A 20,250-nucleotide genomic window follows, 5' to 3' on the forward strand; every position below is an offset into this window, starting at 1 on the left:
AACAACGTCGAAGCAAATCCCTAGGTGGTAAAGCAAACAGAGAACGACCGACAAGATGAGAAAACGTTGCGGCTTATCTTTCCCTCGCCTTCCGACGGCCTACTGTCACGCCTCGGCTTCCAGGCTTCGCCCTCTAGCGAAAGCCGCTGGTTATACGCTACGTTCCCGAAGAACATTCAACGACACGGTGAGATAGTAGGAGTGCGACGCTGGGTAGTGGAGCTGGATAGACGGTCAGGAAAGACGTATTTTCAGCTTCCTAATACTCGTCGAGGCAAAAGCCTGTCACCAAAATTGTCGTCGATCCGCTCTAGAAAGTGGTTGCGCTGTCGAATGAAGAGGACGGCCATCTACCTAGTGTATCCAAGATCATTTGCTCAAAATTGCTCGCGTACCCTCACTCGCCTTGCAGGGCCTTGAAAACACAAAGATCCAGAGCCCGACACGGCATGATGGGTTCCGTTCATGTGAGGAAGCAGTCACAGGCATTTGTAGCCTACACCAGACTTGTGCGTTCTTGTCCATGGCTTGTATGATTGAGAGAAACATGACAGATGTTATGACTAGCTCGACGTATTTCTTTTTGAAGCTTATATGACAGCGGGATATCAATACAGGTTTGATATCGACGGTGGACAATATAACGCCAAAGGCGGCACACATGCACCATATGCAACTATCAAACTTGACTAATGGACACTCTGCCAAGAGGGAACCGTGGCCTCTGTTCAGTTGCAGATTATACCGCTGCCGCTAAGAAACCATCACGATTGATGTCATATGAACTCGTCACAGCTGTCAGCTTGATATCCGCAGAAAGTATTAACGAGTAACCAGTATCCTCGCATCATAAACTTACACGATATGTTTTTCATTGGAGTGGGGAGATTCAATGTGCGCGAAACCTTTCACTCGAAAAGGAGAAATGCGAATCTCTTGTCATGGCTACAAAATATTATACTCTGATCTCCTAGATAACCAAACGGTTAACGGTCTTTCAAGTGTCCTCGAAGTTCCTTACACGATGTGGGGTGCTTTATTCTCGGTCCCTCTTGTTCTCCCACTCCGTGTACTTCACCAATCATGGGTTGACTTAGGCTAGCGAAGACTTTACTCTCTTCATGTGATGAGACTTTTTGCAATAATGCGGGCCAGATAGCACCTCAGCGAATGCCCAAGTAGGGTTACCGCTGTCGACACGACCATTGCAAAAGCCAGCCGAAAACGAAATATCACCCATTGGGAGCTATATGGAGCCTCAAGCATTACTTCCTGTACATGTATGTCATTTCAATCCTTTTTCTCCCTGCTAGTTTCCTTTGAGTCACGCCTGAGGAGCCGGAACTGACCGTCATCAACGTAATATTTGAGAGGCTCTCTTGTCCTCGAAGACCAACAGAAGTCGGGCCTTCTTACACAACATTTACGGTATTGAGCTTAAACAGGGTTGCTGGGTTCCCACACGGCGGGCATTTCTCGTCAAGATTTGGCCGTGTTGGCTCGAACATAGCAAAAAGCCGACAGTGGAGATTTCATTCCGTAAGTGGAATGGCAGAGGTCAATACAATGAATGGTCAATAGAGCTGTCGCTTCTCGAAAGTTTGAGGATTTGATCGATTGGATATGGGACGTAGAGGCGGTCAGCCCCGTAGTAGAACCTCCTGCCATACGAACCAGCTCAGTGCCATACGCAGCCGACTTCTGAGTTTCAATGCTGTCTTGGTGCATTGTACATAATCACTCTGACATTGCTTGACTAACTTGCGTAGCCAAAGAGCTCTAGGGTGGTGTCAGGTGATAGTATGAAGCGACACGCACCTTTGCTAGGTGTAGAAATCGACGCTGAGAACAGACATTTGCCTTTCCTTGATGAGAGCATACTTCACCCTGATTAAGAACAGCAGATAATAATGTACTAATGCTCTAATTGCAGTCATTATCTCTCTTCACCAAGAACAAGACGGTAGGATTTCTAGAAACATCTATCTGGACTTGGGTGGTCCACGTGTCTTGGAAGCAAGGAGGCCTATGAGATAACACGACTTGCGCCTCCTCTTTCCTCTCTAAGCGGAAAACAAGAGAGACTCGGCGACTTGTTACTGCTCCAAGGACATTGAACGAAAAAGAATATACACGTCATGCATGGGTGCCAGTTGAATCTCATCGAGTGTACCACATTGACCGATGCATGGCAGCCACACATCTCTTTTGATGTACTAGAGGGGACTCCTGAAAAGAGAGCAACTGGACGACCAACAACGCACGTTATTTGCAACGCATATACGTGATGTGTCCATTCGAGCATCGCCATCAACAGCAGCAGCATTGCCTAACCTGAGGACGACATAGGGGTGCTTTGTTGTGCGTGTGGGTGGGCCGTGGGCCGTGGGCCGGTTGAGGCTGAACGATTCGAGGTTGCGTAGTAGTCCAAGGTTTTGTTGCACACCTCGGCAGACAACCAGCCTGTCGGCCAACTCCCGTAAGCCACGCTGCAGCTGCGGGACACTAAGTAACTACCTTGCATACTGGCCATCGGCCGACCCAACCTTGAATGTTCTTTGATGAATGCAACAGCATGATTGGCTATCTTACTGATGGATATAGGGGTGCAAAGCGCGGTGTGCGCCAGACCTAGTACTCGAAACACGGTGACAACTCTCCACGTGATGTGACAGTTGGCTAAGTAGATCCTGGAGACGCCATCGTTCTGTGGTTGAAACAATTCAGTCACTGGGTGCTCTTTGTCGTACATGACGAAACCCCGGTCTTTGAGGAAGGCTCGAAAGCATTTTGATATGTGTGTCTGTTTGTCTATGGGATCTCAGAGCGGTCGGACCACGAGTGGTTGCCGAGACAGGTGCAGCGTCGATAAAATCTGTTAAGTACACGAGTAAGAAAGAAACTGGCCACTGTCACTTCCGGGCGATTATATAGGCAAGTTATCAACTTTTATTGAAGCAAGTTGAGAAGACTGAAGTGAAGTGAAGGGTAAGGGTAGGTAAGGCGACCTACCCACATCGTGGCTTGGGTAGGAATGGCGGGCGGCGCCCAGGCCAAAACGTAGTGGGGGTGAAAGTGCCCGACTCAGCACCAGCACCAGCAAGCCACAGAGGCACAGGCCAAAAAAAAAAAAGTGACTGGGGGAAAAAATCATCACAGACGCTACTACCTACCGCCTTATGGTAAGAGGCATCCTCCACTTGGTTTCGGCTTCGCTCCTTTTCCTTCTCTTCACCTACGGTCACTTCACGAACACGCACCGCCTGCCAATCCCCTCCGCGCGGCCCCCTTCTGGGCAGTAGTCCTCGTCACCCTTCTCTTTCTTCTTCTCCGGCTCCGTTTCTTTGCAGAGGTCAGGTCAGGGTCTTTCCCGCCCAGATCCAAGTCCAGGTCCAGGTCTTCATCCTCCTCCTCTTTGTTGATTGTTGTGCGTCTGGCTGCTCGCCGCCGCCCCGACTCCAAAGCCCACCCACCGCCCTTTCACTCCTGCGCTGCAGCTGCGACTGAACCGACCGAGGCTGTTTGACTGTCATTGTCTTGTGCCCTCTGGCTATCTCGATCACCACAAACTTCTTCCTCCAGGTCGTAAGGCTTCACGTGTCAAACGTCCATTTTCGCCCTTGGGGAATTGGACTGCCCACCCGCCAACACCCGTCAAATCTCGAGACCTGAGTCCGTCACGACCATCAACGCCCCGGCATAGCCATTTGCTTGAGAATCCCTTCCAAGCCCGCAGCCTCTGATTTTTCAGATCACGACCAGCCAAGTGCCTCGCTGCCCTACAAATCTGTGTGTGGACACGCGTCTCTACAATCAGCACACGAGAAGACAAAAAGAAGGACGTCAAGAAGAACACCCCTTACAACTCCAGGACTACCCTGCAGCAGCAAATATCTGTGACTTTGACTAGTCATGGCTAGCCCGTTGCAGTTTGCCTACCGGACCCAGAAGGCCATCGGTGTCGTCGACGCGGCGCCGGTATACGAGCCCCTCCCCGGGTTCGTCAAGCCCGAAGGAAATCTCCGGTGCTGTGTGTATTCTCCATGCGGCCGCTACTTTGCTTGGGCCTCTAACGAGGGCGTGAGCGTCATCGATGCGTCCGTTGGCCATGTGCTGACCACGCTCGCGATTCCCAACGTCTTCGAGCTCGGCTTCTCTCCACGTGGCTCTTTTCTTAGCACGTGGGAGCGCCCATCCAAGGACGAGGCGGGCGATGCGACCAAGAACTTCAAGATCTGGCGCACTGCCGAAGACCTTCCCGAGGGTGTTGAAAAGCAGCCGCTGGGCCGATTCGTGCAGAAGTCGCAGTCAGGTTGGAATCTTCAATATACTGCCGACGAGAAGTTCTGCGCTCGCCTCGTGACCAACGAAGTTCAGTTCTACGATAGTAATGATCTCTCAACCGTGTGGAATAAACTCAGAGTTGAGGGCGTCAGCGATTTCGCCATCGCACCAGGACCGACTCATTCAGTGGCCGTCTTCATTCCAGAGCGCAAGGTGAGAGGACAAAGATGACAGATTGCCATGGTTCTTCGCGATGCTAACTCTTCATCACAGGGTCAACCTGCCGCCGTCAAGGTTTTCAACGTACCCCAGTTTGCTAGTCCTATCTCGCAGAAGACTTTCTTCAAGGGCGACAAGGTGCAGCTGAAGTGGAATGGACAGGGAACAAGCCTGATTGTGCTGGCACAAACAGAAGTGGACAAATCCAACAAGAGTTACTACGGTGAGACTACTCTCTATCTGCTCAGCGCTAATGGCGGCTTCGATGCACGTATTGCCCTTGACAAGGAAGGACCCATTCACGATGTCTCCTGGTCCCCGAACTCGAAGGAGTTTGGCGTTATCTACGGTTACATGCCTGCGAAGACCACCATCTTCAATCACCGTGCCGTTGCTCAGCACTCCTTCCCCATCGGGCCTCGTAACACGATCATATTCTCGCCGACCGGCCGCTTCGTCTTGGTTGCAGGCTTTGGCAATCTGGCTGGCCAGATCGATGTGTACGACCTGGAGAAGGACTATAAGAAGATCTGCACCATTGAAAGCGGCAACCCCAGCGTTTGCCAATGGAGCCCGGACAGTGTCTACATCATGACAGCGACCACTTCGCCGCGGTTGCGAGTCGACAATGGCGTCAAACTCTGGCATGTTGGCGGCGGCATCATGTACAACGAGGATATGATCGAATTGTACAATGTTTTGTGGAGGCCAGTCCTGCCCGAGAACATTTCCAAGGCAGATCCGTTACATCCTGTCCCCGTCCCGCATGCTTCAGCTCTTGCGTATCTCGGCACCATCAAGACACCATCCAAGCCTGCGGGGGCATACCGTCCTCCAGGGGCCCGAGGCTCTGTTACGCCGCTTCATTTCAAGCGCGAGGATGAGGGTGGCGCGGCTCATGTCGTGAGCAATGGTGCGCCTTCGCTTGGTCCTAATGGGTTTGGCCGACCTCGCCGCCAGATCCCCGGTGCCGAATTCGCGGATACCGCTGGTGTTCCCACGGGTCCTCGAGGCGTGCCAGGCGCCGAACCTGTCGATGGGGATGAGAACCTGTCGAAGGCGGCCTTGAAGAATAAGAAGAAGCGAGGCAACAAGAAGGCGAAGGAGACAGAAGGAGGCGCGCCGGTGGGCGATGGAGGGTTGGCCCCTCCCCCGAGAGAGTTTGGCAGCGGATCGGGTGGGGAGGGACATAGCCCGGAACGGCGAAGTCAGCATCACCACTCACGGAGCCAGTCGCGCAATAACATGCACGGTGGCCGCAACCGCAGCAATACGCATCGGGGCAACTTCGACCGTCCTCGAGAGCATACCCCGAGTGGCCAGCGTGGGCAGAAGGCGCCTCCTGCCCCCGCGGCCGGAGCTGCCGGCGAAGGCCCTGGCGCGAATCAGAACCCCAATGCGAAGAAGATGAGAAGCTTGCAGAAGAAGATCCGTGCCATTGAGGATCTGGAGATGCGGCTCGCTGGCGGAGAGAAACTCGAGGATACGCAGATGAAGAAGATTGCAACCAAGACTACCGTCCTAAGGGAACTGGAGACTTTGGAAAAGGAGTAGGCATATTTTCGGCCTCCTTCGGAACACTTGGTTCATCTAATCGCCAAGCGACCAAGCGATATCGGAAGGGATGGACAATGGCAGGGCTAATGGGAGAGCCGTTGGAAGTCTCTAATGATGACCTGGCAGAGGCCAGAATTACGTGGACATGTAGTGGCGGCGTATTTTTGATGCATCTACGAATGAAGAAGGATTGAAAAAAAAGGGAGAGAGGTCGGCGTTCGCCCGGGATTCAGCGCCAGTTCGGCAACGGGTTGTCGGTCACCCGACGCCGAATGAATCATTTGGACATAGGGGATATGCCAACAACACAGTGGGGAAACCATGTGTACGAGACTTGAGACTTAGGTTTTGACAGGCAGATAGACTGAAAAGGAAGCCGACGGCTCTTGATTCCGAGGGCCTGCGGACAGGCGGTCTAAAAGAGACTATTACATGCATTTACACACGTGCTAACCCCGAATTGATGCTGTCACAAGTCCTATGCATGTTAGATTGATCCTGTTTGTTCATTCGTCTGCCCGTAATTGGCCGATTAATATGAGGGGAGAGATAGAGGAAGAAGTCAGACCGCCAGCCATACCGCCTACCATCCCAGATATGGAATCCCATACGGTTGCCGCGCTCCCATGGCACCATTGTCCTAGGTGGTTTCACAGCCTTGATAGAATTGGTGTTTCCAAAAACACAGACTATGCAACTACCCCTGCCAGTCTCTCCTCAAGGCCTTTATGGGCATGCCTAGTTTTTCTCGCTAGTCAGCTTTTTTGAGTCTTTGCCCCTATCCCACCCCCGCTTTCCCCAAGAATCCTCGTTTCTGGGGGTTATTGTTGGGACGAAGCTGTCCCGAGGACTGCACCAACAATCGCGGGGATGGCTGTCTGTTTGGTACTTCACCTTGGAGGGAACTGTACAGTACGTGCTCTTATCTAAATGACCCAAGGGTGAAGCCGGCCAGCCACTCGACCTCAGACGCATGCAACAGCCGACTTGAGACAAAGTATCACTAACAAAGCTTGCTTTACGCGTATTCTACCTTGTGGTTTGCAAATAAATCTGTCAAGACAAGGCCTTCCAACCTCGGTCAATCATCGTCAACCTCTTGTCAAAGGTCAGATACTAGTCCTGTTTTATACAACAGCACCCAGATACCTATCAGTCCTGAGGTTCCTGTCCCTCTAGTATTGTGTCCATGACCTGGCCAGCTCCAAAGCAACATATCGTACATCTTCTGAGATCTCATTGACGCAGGCTCCCTTTAGAAGCCTATCTCAAGGCTTGAAGGGTTCAGGTGACAGTTGCTGGACTTGCAGGAAGGGCCGAGGAGTAATGGTACCGGAAGAGCTGAGCTGAGTTGGTTTGACAGACGTGCGACCCGAGTAACTGGTCCCACTGCGGCAGCCTGCAAATCTCACCGCGGCCAGCCACTCGGCTCATTCGCTTCATTCCCTGTCCAACCTGGGGACGTGAGTAGTTACATCTTGTCCATCTCTCGCCTAGCTGGTCTCATACATGGCTCGGAGACATGCTGATAGTACTCTCATTCCTACTGTGTAGAGACACCATTTCATTGCTATGTAGAAGGTAGACCCCAAGCAACACAGTCATTGTTAAGGATCACGAGGGTTACAATCTGCCTGTGTCCAGTGTATTTTGTCTCGTGTTTGCTCGTCCGTCATTCATTGGCCAACCGAGCTGTCGGTGCATTCTCAATACCGGGCCACACCTCTGTATCGTCCATTCGGCTCTTCTTCACCACGAGAGCCTCCCCCGGAGGGGGCTGGACCCTACCATTCATTCATCCTGGTCTAAGCACTTAGTCGCTGTACCGGTTCTTCTTCTTTCTCCTCTCCTTCCTCCTCCATCCAATCAGGGTCTCCAGCCAAGCCATCCCCATGTGAGCCGCATCTGAATTCGTGAACCCCCCGTTGGATCCCACATGGGGCCCCTCGTGGAGCGGCGCTGTAGAAGAGTACGACCGTCTCGGACCCCGGGCCTTGGCTTTGCCTGTCTTGTCAATCCTCCACACCACTATTGATTCTTACCCCAGACTTGACAGGCCGTCGTGCCAATATCCTCACGGCCTCGGCCTAGCGGCACCGTCCTTGGAGTCTTGGACAGTCCACCAAAGCCTGTCTCCCATCCAGGATCCTCCAACCGGCTCCCACGCGCCCAGCCCTGCATCGCCAGCGCCCTTGGCCAGGACCGAGACGTGGTCCTCCTCCTCACGTCGGTAACTAATGACCCGAATGGTGTAGGCTTGAACCTCTTCTCCGGAGCTCTGAAGGCTGGAGAAGCAGATGGCCTGGTGTAACATTCGATCTGCCTACTCTAAAATGGATACTGTTGGGAATGTGGAGGAGCAAGATCTTAGCCGTGTCAAGCTCGGTTCTTGATTGTGTTGTGGGACTATGTACAGCAGCTACAGCACTTAATATTAGATCCCATCCCACTCGTCCATCATTATTCTCTCCTCTTTCTTGCCCCGCCTATCTCTCGCCTTGTCTTATTTTGCCTTGCCTTGCCTTGGCTGCCCATTGTGGTTTTCAAAATAAAATCTGCTAGTGTTTGCAGGTCTAAGTCTCCAGCGGACTCATCCCATAGCCCAGTGAAATCAGCCCTTATCGAACCAAACAGCACCAGAACCAGAGACAGTTTGGGTTGACTATAGACAAAATGGTCTTATACAAGAGAAAAATTGTCGTGAGAGACGACGCCATCACGGCCGCCGGACACTTGACCACGAGGCAGTCCTTGGTTCCCAACGGACTTGGTATGGCATCCTCAACAAGGAATATGCAAACTTCGAGGGCTATCATATTGACGGTTTTTCTCAACTAGTCACCATTCTCTTCTTCTTGTGGGGGTTCGCCTATGGTCTTCTTGATGGTATGACACAACGAGATTTGTTCTCCAAATATTGATATCGGTGCTAATGGTGAGGTGTCGTCAGTTCTCAACTCCCACTTCCAGGAGACTCTCAACATCACCTCTAGCAAGGCGGCGGGCCTATCTGCCGCCTACTTCGGCGCATACTTCATCTGCCCACCCACCATTTCAGGATGGATCCTTAGACGCTTCGGGTTCCGTGTCACCTTCATGACCGGGCTCGCTGTCTTGGCCGTTGGTTGCCTGCTCTTCTGGCCCTCCGGTCTGAAGGCCTCCTTCGGCGGTTTCTGCGGCTCAATGTTCGTCGTTGGCGCTGGCCTCTCAACCCTCGAGACTGCCGCAGACCCGTGAGTCAGACCTGGTTCCCGGTATCAAACAATGATCGCTAATATCTTCCCAGTTTCCTCGCTATCTGCGGTCCCCCCAAGTATTCCGAGATTCGATTGAACCTTGCTCAGGCAGTTCAGGGTGTTGGGTCTTTTGGTAGGGTTGACCCGGTTGTCTCTGCTGTTTTTGTAGTATAACGCTAACAACAGAATAGTCGCTCCCCTGCTCGCTTCTCGCGTCTTCTTCAATAACATCACCGACAAGCAGGGTCTCAGGAACGTTCAGTGGGTGTATCTCGGTGTCGCCTGCTTCGTAGGCTTGCTCATCGTCCTCTTCTTCCTTGCGCCCATGCCTGAGATCACCGATGCCGATAGTAAGCAACTTTTTCGAGTTCAATTTCGCTTCTTTCAGCCAATGCTTGGAGTGATGGAGACAAAGACACCATTTCAATGTGGATGGCACTCCCGAGACACCTCTTTCCAAACCTCTCCATGCTCTTTCAATGTCGTTATAAGACAATTACTGACTCCATGTGTTGTAGTGAATCTCCAGGAGGGCGAGATTGGAGAGCGCGACCCCGGTCCGTTTCGCAAGCAGATCAACTTATTCCTCGCCGTCTGGTCTCAATTCTGTTACGTTGGTGCACAGGTTGCCGTTGCCGTAAGTTTCAACCTCGTACTGTTGGTAGCGTAGACTAATACCACGTCAGAACTATTTCATCAATTTCTGTATGGAAGCTGGCCGGACTAAGGCCCAAGGCTCAGATCTTCTTGCTGTTGGACAAGGCCTGTACGCCTTTAACCGTTTCCTGGCTGCTGGTTTGATGACCATTCCTGCGATGTAAGCAACTTTTGGAGTTCGTTTTCACATCTTGTAGCCATGTTTGGAGTAGTAAAGACAGAGACACAGTCTTGGTGGGGACGGTTACTCCCGAAGCATCTCTTTTCGAGCCTTTCCCTACTCTTTCACCGTTCTAGCAGGGCAATTATTAACTCTAGATGTCGTAGGAAGCCGCGTTACATCCTAGGCAGCTACCTCGCTCTCTGTTTCGTTTTCATCGTTGCCGCTATGAACACTTCTGGCACGACATCAATTGCCATGCTGATTCTGGTGCTCTGCTTCGAATCTGCCTGTTTCGCCACCATCTTCACCCTCGGTCTGCGAGGTCTTGGTCGCCACACCAAGCTCGGCGGTTCGCTGCTAGTTGCTGCCATCTCTGGTGGCAGTAAGTCACACAAGTCATCTGCCGTTGAGGCATTTCTCCTCCTTGGCTAACCTATCGTGTTCGCAGTGGTATTTCCACCCATGACTGGTGCCGTTGTCGACCATAGGAACGCTCATATTGCCATGGCTATCCCGATGATGGGCTATATTCTAGCCTGGATGTGAGTGATGCCTCAACCTGATCCAAACAGTTCACAAGCTAACAGATCGTGTCTTCCAGTTACCCTCTGTACGTCAACGTCTGGAACAGGGAGATCATGGACTCCCACAGAGCGACCAACGTCGGCGTCGAGCCCGTCAGCGATAAGAGCCTTCAACTTGAGGCTCAGGAGTCCCGTGTGGAGGATAATATTCCGGAGGTCAAATAATCCTATTGGCGATACTCGGTGGCATACGATTGAATGTGTCCTCACCGTGGGCAAGGTACCGAATGCCAGAAGCTAGGGAAAGGAGAAGCTGGAGTTCCAGACTTGGAATGGTTCTTGATTGTTAGGGAAGAGTAGTTGTCGATGAAGTGAACTACGCTTTATTACGGCCCGATGGGAAATCTTATCACTGGGCCTTGCTGTACCTAGATAGCTCGTCAAATGCGACTATACCTACAACAAGAGGCACCTATGGACAACTGCTCTGCGCAACTCGTGTCAATAATGGTAATGTGGCCGACTATACAGGTTGGCGCAATTGTTAAAACTTTCGCGATCGACCTAAATTTACATCATCTTCCTAGATTCGGTAGAGGTCCACCGGCCGTTCGCATCCCATGTGCTAGCTTTAGTGTAGTCAAGGCTTTTTCCGTCTCTGAGGTACGCAAATCTGAAATACTCGGCTTGGTTTATTGCAGAACTTCTGTTCCATACGAATAATCCCGACATTCCGAAATTTCCCACAAAGTATTGACGATAGCGCTCCACATCGTTGACGAGGATGCTTATTCCGTCAACATGGCTGGACTCTGCAGGTGTTACCCAGCTCAATGCGATAGATAGAAGTTCTGGGCTATGAGTGATGTTGGGCGGTAGAATCAAGGGAAGAGGCGAACCAATTTCGCCATCTGACCCTCTCAGCACTTCCGTCGTCTGTAGAACAGAGTCAAAGTTCCAACGGGCGATGCCGTTGATGAACAGCCCTATGAGAAAGCCTTGATAGAGAAGCGATGGCCGAGTCTGTATAGCTGTGCCAGGGAGGAGGAGAAGGCTGATGATGTAATGATGAAGTCTAAGCTCTAGCCCTGGAATTGAGATCCCTACAAGGATTGCTAGAAGGACAATGCCGTAAAGAGCGAGCTGGGACTTGAGGCGTGCCTCGAGATGGAAATGGTAGGCTTGCTGGAGGATGATGAAGAATAGAACAGCCAATATGATCGCTAGGGATAGTTTGGCACCAGGTTGGGTTTCTAGGTCATGCTTCGTAAGACGTGATATCGGCAGCCAGGCGAAGGTATAATTGCTTAAAGCGCCAAACCAGCAACCTCCGACCCAAAGGATAGTCTTCTCAACTTGACCGGAAAGACCATCTAGTGTTCGCCTGACACAGGCTTGATACATAACCACAGCACAGAAGAGGCCGGGCAGCAGTCTTCCGGCAAACGCCGAGACGAGCTCTGGTAGAATTGATGTTGCATGCTTTGATACCCCTGGAGGGTCAGAACCCAGTGCCACCTCTGCAAAAACACCGGTGAAGATGGCAAAGAAGAACACGCCTGGCGAGGTGACCAGGACTGACAGTAGGACTGTGAAAGCAACCGAGATGCCCAACAATAGTCGGCGAGGATCTTTGCCGCACGCCTTAACCTGTGGCTCCTTGGACAGTGTGAAAGACAAGGGAAAGTACGAATCGAATCTAATCGACTCAATACCATTGGTGTTCGAGGCTTGAAAGCCCATACGTTGCCCAACACGACTAAGCACACCACAGCCTCCAGTCGCGTCAGTGATCACTCCAGCATGAATGGCAGAACTACACAGAAAGGAGTCGCCACGATAATAAGCAGGCCCTCCCACAACGAGTGGTCTATAGTTGACATCCTGGGAACCAACCGCGTGCGGATTCAGCAGCACGACACCAGCACAATTCGCCGGGCAGTGAAAGGCAAAGGAGACGTTTGAGAAAGGTTGACAGTCGACGCCGTCTAAACCACATTCGTTTCCGCGACCCCATAGAGTGTCAGTACAGTCCAAATGTACAATCTTTTGTCCTGACATGTCCTCTCCCGTCACAGCATTGGTGACCAGTGGGACAATGAAGGCAACTAGCCAGGAGCACAGAAACAACCCGAGCAACATGATTTTCTGCCATCGCCCTGGGAATTTCTTCTCGAGCCATTGTGAGGGTCGGTCCTGATATGCTGGCCATAGAGGGTTGATGGACAGACTTTCCCGTCGGCGAGGAGCGCCTAACCAACGCTCAATTCGATGTCGAAAGCCTTGTTGGTGTCGAAACTGCTCTATATAGGACGCATCCGCACCCCCGATATCCTCACTTATTTCGAAAGCCTCGCTGGGCAATAAGGAAACACCCTCTTCATCATCTGGTTGTCGAAGTTCATTATGTGCACAAACAACAGAGTAGTTCCCACCTGTTGGCGACCCTGAGCGGCCAGCTCGCGTCATTAGCCCGAGTTTAATCGATCGGGGATTTGATCCGGCAGTTGAGTGTCAGAGGGTTTCCTTGACGGAAATTGTTACATGAACTCTCCGGCCGCCTTGAGGCGCTGCCGGCGCAGTTGTGGCGCCCGTGACGGTTTTGTGGGTCGCTCCGGGTAATGCATGTCAAGGTACACTCGAATTTAACGGAACGCATGTGATTTAACTTGAAGAGACTATATATATCAGAAAGGACAGCACAAGTCGTCGGTTCGGAACGTTAACCTTGATTCCAAACCTATGCACCGTCCCGTGATAGTGTCCGAGACCGGCCTATTCATTAAGTATTTTACAGAAGCCCAGCAAACCTCAGGAGTGGAAATGGTACACGAAGATTGAGAGTACATGAGTAGGTGGCACCATAAGCCACCGTGGTCCAATTGGAACTTTAAGCATCAATGAAAGCCTTGACGTTCTTCAGCCAAGCCAGATACTCCTGCTGCTCTTTTGTGTCCATGTAGTCAGGTACAAAGACAGCGAGAGCCTGGGTAACGCCGCGCTCCTCCAGGTATCGTTCCATAAGAATCTGCAGGTCCTCATCGAGACTGCCAAACGGCGGGCCGGGGTAGATATCTTGTGCCTTGTGTGCAGCGTCCGCCGAGGCCCCATGGGCCAAGGATGCATCGGAGTAGAAGTACATGTTGTCCACGGCAATGTTTCCATCCTGGGCGATGGCCTCAATGTTCAGAGCGCCCTGTCCAGGCTTCTCGACAACGACGTTCAGACGGCATGGCACCGCGGCATCCGCGCCGGTGCCTTCCAATTCTTCCATCTCGTCTGCAATGTTTGCGGCGCCACGCGCATCTTGCGTCGCCGGCGCACGGCTAGAGCCTGAGACTGCGTCCGCAAACTGGCCATCGACGTCCTCATCGCCAAGAGCTGAGTCCTCGTTATACATATCGGGCTCGTAGTTCGCAAGGTCGGCAATTGAAAAGGTTACCGTGATCCTAGCAGAATAAGAATAAGTACAACAGCTAGATGATAGGCGACGAGAATTGAAAGCTTACTTCTCATTACCATAAGTCCTGGTGAGAACAACTTCCTCCTTGCCAGGAGTGTCCTGCAGCTCAAAAGGACCGTTCTCGAGGAAATCCTTGATGCTTGCGGGTTGGGGCTCATTCTCCTTGACCTCAGTCTCAAACTGAATCTCGCTGTCAAGCTTTGCGCTGAGCTCCTCGTCTACTTCGCCGGCTGGTGCTTGTCTGAAGTTTGATGTGGAGAAGGCAGACAACTGCTGCGGGTGGAGCGTAGAGACTTGAGACCTGAGCACACTGCTTGGCCTCGCAAGTGCAGGTGATCGTCTAATGGCGACTGAGGACAGGCGTCCGAGGGTCTTGGGCGCTGAACGCGCGAAGGAGCGAATCGAAATCATTTGGCGGGTATCTCGAAGGGAAATAATAAAGAGAAAGAAAGTCAGCGAAGATGTATGGATTGTCGAGTTCTTGACGGAGCCAGCAGAAGAGAGGTGGTTGTTGTGAAATTATGAGATCTCAAGCACCTTGCCTACCGAACGAAGCTTCAAAGGTCTGCTTGGGAAAGTTTTCGGGTTTAGAGACTTCTGCAGAAGCACAGACCAGCTACCCTGATTGGCGTGACGCTAAAACCGCCCATACCTACATGTAAGGTAAGCAGGTGGTAAGGGGAGTTAGTAGCACCTGCGCCTGCGCCTGCGCATCAGTGGCTGCGCAGTACCTAGGTATCCTAATCGATTTGAATTCCATCGGAACTATCTATTCCAGAGACAAATTACTGGTGCAGGTGTTGAATATCAAGACACAGCAAAGAGAGGGTAGAACCAGTCCATCAAGAACAGCATTGAAGTAGGTGCGGTATGAATGCGTGATGGTTGGCCCCCGGGGTGACATTGATTCTACATCAAAAGCTCTATCGAGTCTGTCCCCTTATAATTCCCAAGCGCCTTCACTTTATGGCGAGAAAAATTCCTGCGTGTGTTTCTTGACAACCTAGACTCTTCGAGTGTTTCCATTATGAATCAATCATATAGTGGTTGAGCTACAGTGCAGAGTTTGGGCTATCTGCTGGCACGATTGTTCCATGATTTTGCCACTTGCATGAACTACAAAGATGGCACCCACGCAGGTCCAAGCTTTCAAGTGGAAAGCTCCTAGCACCACCGAGCGACCAGACCAAACTTAGCTACCACACCGGGTTTTGGGGCTCGACTGGCTCAAAGGGTCGAAGATCCGGGAGACGAGCCAGAGACTTAGCTTGGTTTTGACTGTAAGATATTTATAGCATTACCTCTCGATAAAGGCGCGGTATGCTCCAATATTCAGCATTCAGTAAAAAAGCTGGCTGCAGAAAGTGCAGGATGCAGAAAGCCGACCAATTCCGTCATCAAGACACCATGGTGCATCCACCACTGGAGGCCACAGTCATATAAAATCGAACTGTATCCGTAACCCTATTTGGTAATTTCCGAGACGAAGCACCGAATCCTTGTATTTGAAGGGTGTCCTCGAAAAGAAGAGGGCAGGTGTGTCACATGAGCGGTCGAGACGAAGAGCCGAATCTTTTGACATCTCGTGACCTAGTAACTCAAGCCACAGATTGAAGCTTGTAGCCATAGTGACTAAGTGTTGCTTCAATGGTCCCCTTTCGGTGGGAAACTAGAAGTTCTCACGCCTCCTGACTTGGAAACACGTACCCAGGCGAGCGTGGTGAGGTATGCCCATGATCCTTCCCAGCGGTCTAGAAGGGAGGCATTCTCGACAGAGGTAAGATCCGGGAGTACTAGGACCGGTCAGTTTAATGAATCGATAGGCAACTCAGAAAGCTCAACGCACAGAATCCGTGCTCGTATTCCTTCTGTAGAGTGGAAATCTTCAATTTCAGCATATCTTCTCTGGCGCTGGCTGGCCGGCCTGGACGACGAGCTTTCGTGACGCTGTTGTATTCATCATCATATTGCTGTACAAACCTAGACTGCTAGTCAGTACATCATCCGAATGAGGAGCAGGCGCCGTAGGAGATATACGATTTGATCTGCGCTTGGACACTATCCATATCAAGCGGCAGGCTGCCATTATCAGCGATAGCAGCTTTGAAGTGCGATACACGGTCAACTAGAGAAGAATGTCAGTTATTTTCTCGGGAAGCAATGGGAGAGCAGGGTCGTGTCCAGGGACGGCGGTGAACGCACGGAATGGCTGCTCTTGCCTTCGCCGAGAAGTAGCCAGCTTCTCCAGCCTCTCGTCCCTGACTTGTGCTCTATGCAAACGTTTGGAGTCCCGAGAATATTGATGAAGAGCCTCTACTGTGCCATTTCTCTTCTTTGCCATTTGCTTGCGCGTCTTTTCCAGAGACTTGGGCATCGTGGCAAGCAGCACTGAAACAGGCCGCTTAGCTGAGGAGCGGTTCTTGGTCTTTTGTGAAGCGGTTTCCGAAAGATGTGAAGTGACGAAGCGGTCACCCGCAAAGGTTTGGAGGATCGACTAGGTGTGACTTGATAAGATCGCTCGAAATCCTCAACTACGCTAGCCAGACACTGTTGATCTCCTCACAAGTTGAATCCAGTTCGCTACGACGTCTAAGCTGCACTTCAGTATACTCAGGACTGTATGTTTCTTTCTACTGAAGAGTTTTTGGTGGGGCTGGCAGATATGGAAGCCTCGATAAGATAAGCCAGGGGTTCAACTAAAATAAAAGTCGCAGGTGGGGACCTACCCGAAATGGGTAGTATAGTGCTATACCCACCTACCTGGGTAGGTAGCACGTGCCTAGGTACTCGAGGGCTAGGTAGTCTTAGGGGATGGTCTGGTTGCTGGGGAAATGGCTAGTGGCGGAAAGCTAGCCGAGTAGGGCAAGTAGTGGGACAGCTCGTCGAAGGACAGGAGCAGCTTGGGCGGGCACCTGGCCTAAGCTCCACCACTCAAGAGTTACCGACCATCCCTGCACAGAACGCGCTTACACGGAGTCAGGCGTTGTATCTTAACGCGTCTAAGACTCCAAAGTAAACCGGCACCCACCAACTCGCCCCGGGTAGGACTCTGCGATCAAGAAGCGTTCCCTTTGACTTATCTTCGACTCACAGTCAGCATCTCGTCGCTACGGCCATCCAAGGTTTTCATCTCTCGCTGGCTCCTCCGTGCCTCCGACTCCTAATCCCAGGGGTGCTGGTAAACAAGGGCAATCAACGCGTCCGTTGCCCATTCGAGCCCTTTGGTCCAGATCTTGTCTCCAAGACGCCACCAACCGGTCTTCCGCTTACTACGACAGCCTCTCGTCAGTAACAATTGGATGGCTATCCAGATTTGAAAGCTTTCTCCCGCCATTCTCTCCTCTTTCGGGGAGGGCTCGCCTCTCCTGTCGGATTGCGCTGCCGGCACTGCCCAAGATGGGTATTCAGGGTATGAATAGTCTCCCTCTACTGACCGTCTATGCCGTTGTATTTGCTCACAGGTGTGCAGGTCTTCTCCCATTACTAAAGTCAATTCACCGACCTACAGAACTGAAGAAGTTCTCGGGCGAGACTTTAGCAATTGATGCTTATGGATGGCTTCATCGTGGCGCCGTGGCATGCGCAATGGAGCTTGCCCAGGGCAAGCCAACCCGCAAGTGAGTCTTCTAGTCTAATCTCCTCCGCCTAAAAACCAATCACTGTAGCTAAACTGTTCCCAGATATGTGGATTTTGCAATGCACCGTGTTAGGATGGTCAAGTATTTTGGTGTTACCCCGTACCTGGTTTTCGATGGCGATTATCTCCCCAGCAAAGCTCTAACGGAGGCTTCCCGCTCTAAACGGCGGGAAGAGAGCAGGAGGGTTGGCCTAGAGCTTCTCAAAGCTGGAAAGCCATCGCAAGCGTTTCAGGAATTGCAAAAGGCCATTGACGTGACTCCAGAGATGGCTCGGAACCTGATGGAGGAGCTCAAGAAAGCAGACGTGCCATACGTAGTCGCTCCGTACGAAGCTGACGCTCAGATGGTTTATCTTGAGCGTCAGGGCCTCGTCAATGGCATCATCTCTGAAGACTCCGACTTGCTTGTCTTTGGAGCGAAACGACTTCTCACAAAGCTCGATCAGCATGGACAATGTGTGGAGATCAACAGGCGAGACTTTTGTGCCTGTCGTGAGATCTCCTTGACTGGATGGACCGACGCCGAGTTTCGCCACATGGCTATATTCAGCGGATGCGATTACCTAGATGGGATTAATAACATGGGCCTAAAGACGGCTTATCGTATGATACGAAAGTGCAAGACCCCGGAGCGAGTTATTCGAATGCTTCAATTTGAGGGCAAATTTCGAGTGCCTGAGAATTACCTCGCAGCGTTCAAGCAGGCAGAACTCACTTTCCTGCACCAGCGGGTATATTGCCCAGACAAACAGGAGATTGTCTTCCTGACTGAGCCAGATCCCTCAATGGACGTTGAATCAATGCCATACATCGGTGCTCACGTCGACGCTGAATTGGCTCGAGCAGTTGCTGTCGGTGATGTCAATCCAATATCGAAGCAGCCAATCGTACTTCCCGGCATGCCAGAGAAGAGACAAACCGGAAAGATACTGCCGGCCTTTGCAACGCAGAGCAAATCCCTTGGCAAGCCGATCGAATCATTCTTCAAAGGTCACCGTCGAATTCCCTTGGGTGAGATGGAGCCCAACTGCTTCTCTGTTGAGCCTCGTAGGCAAAATGCCGTTGTGCAGACGGAGGTCGCACCAGTAGTCTTTCCACTTCCACGGCCTTATATCGACGAGTCCAATAGGGCTAGTCAATCATCCGACACCTCCAGGCCATATACGACTTCCCGACCGCATCGGAAACAAACTGAACCTATATCAAGAATTCCGCTAAATCAGCAATCGTCTACATCTTCTGGTGCCCGTCGGCGTACAGCTGCACCAACACTTCGAGGAGTGGACGTTGACGACCATCACACAAGACCCCAGAAGAAGGCACGACTCTGCGAGGATATAATGCTGGATGAGGCGGTGAGCGGACAGCCTGAGAAGAGCAAATTCTTCCCTCCAAAAACGAAGAAGCCACCTGGCAGCCGGCGGCACGAAAGTCTCTTGATGTCGGATGACTCCGTGGAAGACGCTCTTCGAAGTCTACCCGATGTAGACAGCTGGAATACAAGCAACCCAAACCAGGCTCCAAAAGTGCTAGAGATCTTCCAAGATACTGTCCAAGCTTCAGCCTCAAGATCTGATACGCCAGTCGAAGCAGGCCATGCTGGCCCGGATGGCCTGATGAATCCTTCCAGGACATCTGCCATCGCCGTGCAACAGTCACAAACCGACGCGAAACTCGCGTTGTCTCCCGCAAAGACGCCAGCGCGTGATGCCTTGCGACAATTTGTTTACAATTCGGGTGGGATCAAAGCCGCAACCGGGACCCGCATAGTCTATGGTTTACCAACACCAGCTTCCAATTCGCAGGAGTCCGTCTCAAAGGGGGCTATTCCGAAACCAAACACGCCACTCGCAACTCCGTTACAGCGGATTGGAGCACAAGCTCTGCAGCGGGGCGGGAAACAGACATCACCACTTAGCGAAGGTCGACAGACACATAAACAACCTAACAAACGACATAGCATTGAAAAAGCGTTGGCTAGCTTTCCGGTGAACCCATCATTCGTTCCACTTCCCAAAGTTGACCTGGCGGAAGTGGAAGCTTTAAACAGGCCCCTTGGTAGCGAGGACGAGATTATTCCCGATAGCGACGATGAGAATGAACTCGAAGTCCTCGGTAAAAATGGGACTGAAGAGTCTTTTCAGAGTCGCCTTGATCTATCGAGGTTTCTGTACACATGATCTGGGCTGTGGTGGTAGTCGTGGCCTTGTGAGTCAAAGAGCGTCTGACGGTACTGTATTGCATAGCGTATGGAGTCTTGGGTGTGGCACTTGCGCTTGCATCATTTGAGCATGGCGGGAATAGTGGCATTCCGCAATTAATCATTCTTGTCGTTGACAACAGAGTGGTAACGGTAACAGCAACAGCATCAAGCTTGTACAACATAGGGTATACAGGAGTTGTAGGCATCATCTGATCAAGTGTGGTATTGTTTCTGCCTCATAATACATTTATGAGCAAGTCGCTGTGCTTTATATTCTTGTTACTAGATGTGTACATATCCGTTTCTC

The 20,250-nt window shown here is 51.6% G+C and overlaps 4 protein-coding genes across 4 annotated transcripts; 3 read left to right on the forward strand and 1 right to left on the reverse strand.

Moving 5' to 3' along the window:
- Positions 1 to 3,912: 3,912 nt before the first annotated feature.
- On the forward strand, positions 3,913 to 6,057 carry UCRPA7_2518 (putative eukaryotic translation initiation factor 2a protein; the record flags this gene model as incomplete). Its single annotated transcript, XM_007915077.1, has 2 exons — positions 3,913 to 4,497; positions 4,558 to 6,057. The coding sequence occupies 2 exons, from the start codon at positions 3,913 to 3,915 to the stop codon at positions 6,055 to 6,057; spliced, it is 2,085 nt and encodes a 694-aa protein (XP_007913268.1).
- Positions 6,058 to 8,733: 2,676 nt separating this feature from the next.
- On the forward strand, positions 8,734 to 10,865 carry UCRPA7_2519 (putative l-fucose permease glucose galactose transporter protein; the record flags this gene model as incomplete). Its single annotated transcript, XM_007915100.1, has 10 exons — positions 8,734 to 8,830; positions 8,899 to 8,946; positions 9,011 to 9,293; positions 9,347 to 9,429; positions 9,488 to 9,646; positions 9,815 to 9,933; positions 9,983 to 10,113; positions 10,281 to 10,498; positions 10,565 to 10,658; positions 10,718 to 10,865. 10 exons carry the CDS (start codon positions 8,734 to 8,736, stop codon positions 10,863 to 10,865), a joined length of 1,380 nt encoding a protein of 459 aa, XP_007913291.1.
- Positions 10,866 to 13,530: 2,665 nt separating this feature from the next.
- On the reverse strand, positions 13,531 to 14,514 carry UCRPA7_2520 (putative regulatory protein suaprga1 protein; the record flags this gene model as incomplete). The annotated part of the gene is made up of 2 exons (XM_007915081.1): positions 13,531 to 14,089; positions 14,150 to 14,514. The coding sequence occupies 2 exons, from the start codon at positions 14,512 to 14,514 to the stop codon at positions 13,531 to 13,533; spliced, it is 924 nt and encodes a 307-aa protein (XP_007913272.1).
- A 2,985-nt stretch (positions 14,515 to 17,499) lies between these two features.
- On the forward strand, positions 17,500 to 18,935 carry UCRPA7_2521 (putative exonuclease 1 protein; the record flags this gene model as incomplete). Its single annotated transcript, XM_007915063.1, has 4 exons — positions 17,500 to 17,512; positions 17,612 to 17,720; positions 17,784 to 18,828; positions 18,897 to 18,935. The coding sequence occupies 4 exons, from the start codon at positions 17,500 to 17,502 to the stop codon at positions 18,933 to 18,935; spliced, it is 1,206 nt and encodes a 401-aa protein (XP_007913254.1).
- Between the last annotated feature and the right edge of the window lie 1,315 nt (positions 18,936 to 20,250).

This window comes from Phaeoacremonium minimum (genome assembly GCF_000392275.1).
Source record: "Phaeoacremonium minimum UCRPA7 unplaced genomic scaffold PA7_03_scaffold_162, whole genome shotgun sequence".
Lineage (NCBI taxonomy): Eukaryota > Fungi > Ascomycota > Sordariomycetes > Togniniales > Togniniaceae > Phaeoacremonium > Phaeoacremonium minimum.